This window comes from Amblyomma maculatum, chromosome 11 (assembly GCF_055883805.1).
Source record: "Amblyomma maculatum isolate TAMU_Amacu chromosome 11, ASM5588380v1, whole genome shotgun sequence".
Taxonomy (NCBI): domain Eukaryota; kingdom Metazoa; phylum Arthropoda; class Arachnida; order Ixodida; family Ixodidae; genus Amblyomma; species Amblyomma maculatum.
The window spans coordinates 149,210,567-149,220,036 of record NC_139354.1 but is presented as its reverse complement, the minus strand read 5'-3'; the positions used below and the strand labels follow the sequence as shown (position 1 = coordinate 149,220,036).

The 9,470-nt window shown below is 44.8% G+C and overlaps 1 protein-coding gene across 1 annotated transcript; it reads right to left on the bottom strand.

The window, feature by feature from the left end:
* Positions 1-4,282: 4,282 nt before the first annotated feature.
* On the bottom strand, positions 4,283-9,072 carry LOC146175158 (uncharacterized). The gene has a single exon (XM_084584594.1). It carries the CDS (start codon positions 8,495-8,497, stop codon positions 7,577-7,579), a length of 921 nt encoding a protein of 306 aa, XP_084440720.1. The 5' UTR covers positions 8,498-9,072; the 3' UTR covers positions 4,283-7,576.
* Positions 9,073-9,470: the final 398 nt, after the last annotated feature.

Below are 9,470 nucleotides of genomic sequence, written 5' to 3'. Positions count from 1 at the left end.
AATTGTAATTTCATTCCACTTGTATAAAAGTCGGGTCCCCTATAACTTCTGGGCAGGAAACATTGAAATTGCATCTTCATTCTTTTTTTTTTTCAGCTATGCGAGTTCAAACCATTTAGGCTCAATGGGTATGCCATTTGAGTTCAATTGGTGAACCATTTGGTCTTCATGGGTGACCAATTATTTCCAATTGGGAGCACCAATTCATATCAAATGGTCAGGCCCAATGGGTGGCGAAAACAATTGGTTTTTGACCAATTAGTTTCAATTAGAAAATTCCCATTTGGACCCATTGAATTTTTTTGACTGGGGTACGGCTGGGATCCAGCGAGTTCCATCAAGGCAATACACGTAGCGGAGTAGGATTCTATCTTCGAGCTTGAAATTGCGAAGCTGTCGGCGAAGCCGAGCATTGGGTGGGTCCGAAGCACCGATAAGGCGGTCGATGATGGGACGGCAGTAGTCATCTGCTAATTGCTGTGAGCGGAGATCGTGCTTGTTCTCAGAGTCGTCAAAATAAACTGTTGTGATATACGCCGGGGAAAGAGATGGTCGGCTGTGGTGATAGGTGGAAATGCATTGGGAAGAAAAACAGCAAGCTGACCCCGAAAGTGGACAGCGAGAAAGAGCGTCGGCGTCTTGGTGTTGGCGACCCGATTTATAAGTGACATCGAAATGGTACTCTTGCAGGCGTAGAATCCAACGGCCAAGTCGGCATATCAGATATTTGAGCGAAGACAACCAGCAAAGAGCATGGTAATTGGTCACAACTGTGAAGTGCCGACCTTATAGGTAAGGGCAAATTTTTGGACAGCCCAGACGACGGCAAGGCACTCCTGCTCGGTAACGGTGTAGTTTTTCTCAGCTGGAGTCATAGTCCCACTGGCGAAGGCAATCACTTTCTCACGCGAAGTTGCATCGCGCTACAGAAGTACAGCGCCAAGACCGTGACCACTGGCATCAGTGTGCAGGATAGTTGGAGCGCTGTCACTGAAGTGGCCAAGAACAGGATATGATGTGAGGGCGTGCTTTAGGTTGTTAAAAGCAGTTTCACGCTTTTCAGTCCACACGAAAGGGCTGCGTGCTTTAAGCTGTTCATGAAGTGGAGCAGCAATAGTTGCAAAATTATAAAACGCCGGAAATAAGACGGCAGGCCGAGAAAACTGAAACTCTGTGGTTCGTTGTAGACGAGCAAAGTTCAAGACCGCGATAATTTTTTCAGGGTCTGGATGAATGCCTTCATGGCTGACTAGATGTCCCAATATTTGAATTTCCTTCTGTGCAAAGTGGCACTTCTTGGTGCTGAGCTGAAGGCCCGCTGAAGGCCCACTGAAGCGAGACATGTGAGATGGTCGTCAAAAGTTCACGTACAGATAACAATGTCGTCCAAGTCACACAAACAGGTTCTCCATTTTAGGCCACAAAGCACAGTATTGATCATTCTTTCCAATGTCGCTGGTACGTTACTGTCACAGAATAGGCGGCATCTATTAATTTGCCCATGTTGCATTTATACAAACGCGGAATTGTTCTGTAAACCACATATGTTCACGGGACCTGTATATGTGAACATCGGTCGGGCGCGCAAGAACGCGTACGTGCACGTTTCCTCGGAATGGTATAGCTTTCCTTGTGTTAGCTACAACTCTCTCCATGCTCGGGCAGAAGAGTACGTGCTGCCTGTGTCGTACGATCCCCACTCAAAGTCACCCCTATTACTTCCTTTGTATATCCGTATATTCTTTTTCCCCTGAAAATGTGACCCCCAGAAGAACCGAAGTTAGAGGCGAACGTGACTGTTGTTTTTGTTGTGCGTTATGTTTTTCAAACCTAAGATGGGCGGCCATGCAGTGTTGAAGTGTGGTGTGTCTACGTGCGCCTTCCTCTGTGAGTGAACTACTTTGTGCGCTCTAAGTGTGTGTTTTGTTTCGAACTCCGACCCTGCGCACAAGGCATCGTCGAAGAGGGCTTAAAAAGGAGCCGCCGAGGCCCCAAAGTCAATCCGTCCAGTTCGCTCCCGAAGAACGAAACACGAGCTGCCGCGTGCTCCCGGGGAGGTACCCAGCGCCGCCGCCTGCACAGCATCCTCAGACCGCACGCTGCACCGGAAGGACCGTCGCCTTCGAGTGTTGCCTGTCTGCGTCGTCTCAGTGATGGACTACCACCGCGCTCCCCGGTCAATTGTATGTTCGAAGCTGCTCTGAACTTTCTTTCCCTTACTGTTACCTGAATTGTTACTTCCATCCCGGAAAAAAATGACCCTGTATGCGTAATTTGAAGTATTTAATTAATTGTTTCTTCACTCAGGTCGTTGACTTTTAGAATGTTAATTGCTGCCCTCTAAATGTCGTGTGTATTTCTCGTTCTGAGCCTATAAACCTCTTATTGTTGTTTCAAGTCAACGCATCTTCGTCTCATTCTCCACGTTTGCTTACCGGGTACGCCGGGCACGCCCCCACCCTCCTTTTGTCATGCCTCAGTGATGACCTCCGGTGATTACGGAGCGCTTGACAGCTACGAAGTGCGAAAGGTATAACATTTAATTCGTAAAGGCCATCGGGAGTTGCGAAAGCGGTTTTTTCTTATCATCCTCGTGCATAGGTATTTGGCAATAACCTGAGCGGAGGTCCAAAGCCGAGAAATATTCGGCTACTTCGAGAGAGCGAAGGGCGTCATCAATTCTTGGCATCAGGCATACATCTTTGCGGATAATTTTGTTTAGTGCGCGATAATAAACTCAAAAGCGTACCGAGCCGTCTCTTTTTTAACTAGCACTACTTGGAAGGAGCATGGGCTTGTTGAGGGACCAATAATATTGCGATGGAGCATGTCATTTACATTTTCTTCAATTAATTTTAGTTCAGGGAGGGAAACCCGATAAGGCCGTCAGGGAACACTAGTGTTCTCCAGTTATGATGCGATGGTGCGCAACGCTATTCCGTCCCAGTGGTGGGCAAGTGGCATCAAAAATGGCTGGGTGGTGTTGAAGCAATGTCAGCAGTTCTTGGCGGTGGTTCGGCGTGAGGTTAGGATTAGTAGTGTTTGTGAGAACAGAAAGAGAGACGTCTGGCGAAACATGGTGCTGAGGCAGAGGGGAGGTGAGCACCATCAGGGACAAAGGTTGAACATCAACCATGCAAGAAAGATAAGTTCCTTTTGGGAGCACGAGGGATTCACGTGAAGTGTTAGTGGTCGCTACTGTCGCTAAGCCCTTGCAGAACAGGACAAGACTAGACGGGAAGGCGATGCCGCGTGCAAGATGACGATAAGATGGTGCGATGGTGCGATGAGTATGCCCTCCCCCCCCCCCCCCCCCCCGTCAGTGATGTGGTCAGAAACAACGGCAAGTAGTTTTTCGCACTGAGGAGGCAAAACAGTATCAGCGGCGGCAACGAGGGGATGATGTCGTTCAGAAACTTCAGATAAAATCATCGCTGTCTGTCATATGGATAACACGGTCGCCACAAGAAATTAGCGTCGAAGCGGTTGGCAAAACATCCCATCCAAAAACCATCACGTGCGCTCAAAGTGAGAGCACAGCAACCTCCACATGATGGCGGACGCCGTCAATAACAACTCCTACGGTGCATTTTGCTAAAAGGCGCAAAGGGACGTCACTGCCTCCTCTGAGTACTGGCCCATCATATGGTGTCGTCAATTTTCGCAAACGGGAGCACAAATCAGCGTGAACGACAGAAGCTGCAGCCCCTGTATCAATCAACGCTTCGTCCGGTAATGCATCAGCGAAAACATAAATCACATTCTACGTGTGATCAGGAGGACTTTTAGTAAGTTCGCACAGTTCAGTTTGACTTCCAGAAACTGCAATGCTTAGTTTTCCGGATGGCGGACAGGAAGACTTGTTGCGGGTCGGGGAGGGGAAACTGAGCGGCGGTATGGGTGAAGGGGACCGGCGTCGGGATACATGTGGCTCCCACGAGGCTCATACGAAGATTCTGGAGGTGGGCAGGATCGTCGATGTGAGCTTGGAATAAACCGGCGTTGATAATATTGCCGCGAAACCTTCAAAACAGTATTGGTTGTTTTTTAACAGCCGCCGGCATACATGCTTATCACTCTGATTCTGGACCGCGTATCAGTTCCGTAATTTTTGTTTGTTAATGCTCGATGTCGCGAGTCACACCTTTATCAGTTTTGTTGTAGCGCAAGATGCACCGAGATCTGTCTCGAAGGTTCCGGCCAATCGGGTGTCTTTCCACAATGTTCCAGCCCGTGCTGGTAGCTGTTTGCGACGTTATCTAGATTTAATAATAATAATAATAATAATAATAATGGTTTTATTTGCGCCAAATGAATACATGGCGCGGGAGACCCGCAGTAAAAGCTGTCACAAGCGACAGCTTGACAAAGCCGGAGGCCCCCCTATACACTTGACAGCATCATAGGCGCAATGAAACGGCATGTCTCATCCAAAAAGAAAATAGAAACAAAACATGAAAACATCTGCAATTACAATCACTCATAAAAACTACATAAAATTATACAGAAAATGTGTTAGAATGAAGCTAGAAAGCACTTACAAAAGCAATGGAACATTCATGTGCGATGGCAATGAGTTTAGCGAAAGTAACAGATAAATTAAGCACATTTTTGCTTCAAATAAAATTCAAATCAAAGTGAATACAGACAAGCGGTACAGTCAGAGTAAACAACAATGTGACAGAGTAAACAGGAATGGCAAGCGAAGTGTCCTAGTACATGTTGAAATACCGGCGGAGTGTTTTGAACGTCACCTTTTCAAGTTGGATATGTTTATGATTTAAATCATTTAGTAACCGGGGTAGTTTATTCTGTAGTGTTTGTAGGCCGTATGTTGTGCGAAACGTCCTTACTTTCCAGAGCTCCGTGTAACGTGTCTGGCGTGTAGTAGCGTTTTGTTGTAACCTGGCTAGACGATGTAGAAATGAACTGTTGCTGGCATTTTCATTCTTAATTGCCTTGCAAAGGATATAATCAAATAGCTTAGTAACAGGAATTATGTTGTATTTGGGAAAGAGATGGTACGTATGTGAATAAAACGGCAGATTTTCTATTACTCTTACAAACCTTTTCTGCAACTTGTGAAGCTTCTGCAAATTTCCATAAGTTGTCGTAGACCAAACTAAGTGACAATAATTGAGTCGGGAGGAGAATAGGGTATTATAAATTAACAGTAAGATTTTTGGTGGTAGTAAATTGCGATTGCGGTATACTAGCCCAATTACCTGTGCCAGCTTAATAAGCATACTGTCCACGTGGACATCCCATGACATATTCTGTTGAAAGATAACACCTAATGTCTTAATACTGGAAGTTATTTCGAGAGGAGTGGCATTTAAGTAGATAGACTTTTGTATTGTTAGGTTTTTGTTTTTACTTCGAAAAAATACGGCTTTTGTTTTGTTTGCATTAATCGTCAGGCTGTTTTTACGCGTCCATTCGTCTAGTTTTATTAATGTTAAATTAGCAGCATCAACAAGGTCGTCACTAGTTTTACCGGTTAATAATATGCTGGTATCATCCGCGTACATGATAAATTTCACGGTTGCATCAATATTCACAATATCATTCACGTACATATTAAATAAAAATGGTCCTAATATACTGCCCTGTGGGACGCCTGCTGAAATAGATAATGGGTTAGAACTGTGGTTGTTTATGACGACTATTTGTCTACGAAATTCCAAGTAGGAGCATAAAAGAGATGCGGCTTTACCACGAAAGCCATAGTGTTGGAGTTTCTTAATTAAAAGTTGATGACTAATGGAGTCAAATGCTTTTGACAGGTCAATAAAAATTCCTAACACAAGTCTTCCTTCTTCAAACTGATTTAGTATGTGTTCTTTTTGTTGTAGCAGTGCGAGTTGTGTGCCTAAACCCTTACGGAAGCCATACTGGCAATCAGTCAGCAGGCAATGTTTCTGCTCAAATTCGGATAGTCGCTTTAAAATAACTTTTTCGAAGACTTTTGAAAAGACGGGAAGGATTGATAACGGTCGATAGTTTCCTAAGTCGTTTTTATCGCCTTTTTTAAAGAGCGCAGCGACTCGCGCTATCTGCATCGTTCGAGGAAACGTGCCTTCGCTTATACAGATATTAAAGATATATGTAAGACAAGGAGAGAGAAGGTCAGCAACATATTTGATGGGTTTTATTTGGATACCATCAATATCTTTAGCGGTACTATTATTTAGACTGTGAATTGTGCTAATTATCTCTCCCTCATTTACTGGATACAAAAATATAGAGCTAGAGTTGTATGGAATACCATCAAGATCAATGTCTGGTGCGTTGTTACTTCCAATTTTAACAAAGTGTTCGTTAAAAGCGTCGGCAAGTGCTTTTCCCTCTAACTCAAGACCATTTATTTTTAAGCTCTGTATCCTTTCCTCAGGATTATTGCAATTCAACAAAGAGTTCAGTTTTTTCCACATTGTGGCCGTACGTGGAACCAGTGAATTAAAAGAAAGTGTATAGTAATCTCGCCTGGCCTTTTTTATATCTTTGTCTAAACGATTCCTAATTTTTTTAAAAGCCTGAAATATTTCGGGGTCTCTTGTCTTTATAAATTTACTGTATAATGCATTCTTTCTCCGTATTCTGGCAGATAGCTCTGCACTAATCCATGGTTTACGTATTTTCTTTTTTTGTTTAATGCACTTAAAAGGAAAGCTAATGTCATAACTTTCTTTCAATAGGCTGAAAAAAGCCTCGTAAGCCAAATTTGCGTCTTTAAGATCGTATACAGTATCCCAACATGTCTGAGCTATCTTCTCACGAAAAATAGAAAGAGTCTGATCTGTTATTAGTTGAATGAAATGGTTTGTCTTTGTTTCCTTGTTTCGTACGTGACCCTTGAAACATAAATATATCGGCAAGTGATCACTGAGATCCGATGCGAAGACGCCAGCATTAATGACTTCAGAACTTAAATTCGTAATAAATACGTCAATTAAAGATGACGAATTCTCGGTCACTCTGGTAGGAAGACTGATAGTATTCCAACACGCATTCATCTCCAAGAGAGTATCTAACCCAAGTTTTGGTGAATCATTCTTCATCATGTTAATGTTAATGTCTCCGCCATAAATTAAATTGAAATTGTTTTCATTTATAAAGACGAGAAAAGTTTCTAAGAACTCCAAAAATGATGCAACGGAACCATTCGGCGGGCGATAGCAAACAGCGAAAACAGTATTGTTTTGTATCACTGATAAAAATTCATAGTCATGAGTTATTACTGAAAACTGGTTCAATATTTCACATGCAGACGGCTTTTTAACCAAGGTGCATATTCCGCCACCACGACCTGTTGATCGATTCAGGTAGAAAGTATTGTACAATGGAAGCCGAAAGATGTTCACATCGTCAACACACCAAGTCTCTGTCAGCATAATGACGTCAAAGGATTGCTTTGTTTGCTCAAAAAAGAGTTGTAAGTCATGTTCCTTGCGAGTAAAAGAACGTATGTTTAAGTGAAAACATTTGAAAGCCTTCGAAAACGCTGTACCTAAGTGATGGTTGAAAGTGTGTGGCAATACATACGAGTGAGTAGGTGCCATAGTGTTCTTAGTGTTCAGCTGATCTGTTGTTTAAGTTTGTCGCGGTCACTAGAGCAGGAAATGACCACCGCGTTTTGCCCATCAGCTTTCCGGGCCAAGACCTTGTTGTTGTTGTGCCATACGTATTTGTAGTTATTTGTCTTCGCCCAGAGCTTTGTTTCGGTAAGCAGAGTACGTGTCCTTTTTGTCAGGTTTTCTAACACAAAAATGCTGTCATTTCCTTGGCACAGTGTTTTCCTGTTTTGCCACCATTTGTCTCTTGCTGATTGTTTGGCGAAACGACAGATAATGCCAGGTATCTTATCTTGCTTTGAGGGCAGGCGATGAATGGACACTATGTCACTTTCCTGAAGCTGTGGCAGGTTGTTTAGAGTTGCCAGCTTATTTATCTCATCAATCAGGTTTTCATCCTTCATTGCTTTAATTCCATGGAATTCAAGGTTGAGCTTTCGGCTTCTCCATTCCAAACAGTCCATTTCGTTTTTCAGCTGCGTTATTTCATCGTCTTGCTTCTCAATCTTATCTACCCTGTGTTTCAGTTCATTGACTTCACGTTCGTTCTTTTCTATCCGAGTTAGAAGCTCATCGTACTGGTCACTCATGTACTGAACTGTGTCTTCGACGCTGTCAACTGTTTCTTTTAGCGGTAAAAGGTACTCCAGCTTTTCATTGATTGATTTCAGCAGTGCACGAACATCTTGGTCATCCGTATCAATGCTGGATCTATCGAGTTGTGGAGCACGACCTTTCGAGCGCCTGCAATTTGAGCAACGCCACGCACTGCGATACTGCTCCCCTTTTGACTTGATAGTAGCATCCGAAATTCCTGCACATTTTCCCGTGTGATAGACAGATTTACAGTCACTACAGTCGATTTTGGAATCAAGTTCCTCGAGTTGCATATCACATGACCCACACTGTTCATCAAGGGGCATAGCGACACTTCTGGCAGCAGCAGCAGCAGCAGCAGTAAAAGAAGACAGCGGGAAGATATATTAACAGAGCAGCAACTAACCTGCAATTGCAGAGAAAAACTTCTTAAGATGGTGCCTTTCCCGTGCCGCTGCCGCTGCCAGTGTGACAGCCGCAGGTCTCTGGGCTTTCTTTATAGTCTCGTCCGATGGGTGGGCGTGTCCGCTGGCCGGTAGCGATGCAGTCCTGGATGACGTTATCTTCCGCAGCAACCAGCACACGTGCACGCAGACGGTTGTAGTCGATGTCAAAACTTCATATCTGCAATTGCAGAGAAAAACTTCTTAAGATGGTGCCTTTCCCGTGCCGCTGCCGCTGCCAGTGTGACAGCCGCAGGTCTCTGGGCTTTCTTTATAGTCTCGTCCGATGGGTGGGCGTGTCCGCTGGCCGGTAGCGATGCAGTCCTGGATGACGTTATCTTCCGCAGCAACCAGCACACGTGCACGCAGACGGTTGTAGTCGATGTCAAAACTTCATATCTGCAATTGCAGAGAAAAACTTCTTAAGATGGTGCCTTTCCCGTGCCGCTGCCGCTGCCAGTGTTCTGTGCAGCCTTTAAATTGAGCGTTGCCGAGTGTGACGAGCATTCTTTGTCCGACGACCGACGAGCACGTTTGTTGCTATCGCCGCCGCCGAGTTGCTTAGTTCTTTTGCGGGCGCAAGTCAGCCCAAATAAAGTTTCTTTAGTGCAATCATCGACCCCTTCATTTGTGTCGTCGACGTCGTCACCACTACGTGACATCTGGTGGAGGTGCTGCCTTTGATCCTTCAAGCGAAGACCCAAGCCGTGTTCCTGTCGCCCTGGAAGACCAACTACAGGTCACCGAGCCAGCCGCCGACTCCAAGGCCTACAACCCGGACACGGTCTGCTGCCTGACCCCATTCGATCTCGGAAGGCGTCGACGCTGACAATGGCCCAGCCTACAGCACCGGTTG

Bases quoted from the DNA above. Each gene is read 5' to 3' on its own strand.
- LOC146175158 (XM_084584594.1), bottom strand. From the start codon at position 8,497: ATGCCCCTTGATGAACAGTGTGGGTCATGTGATATGCAACTCGAGGAA.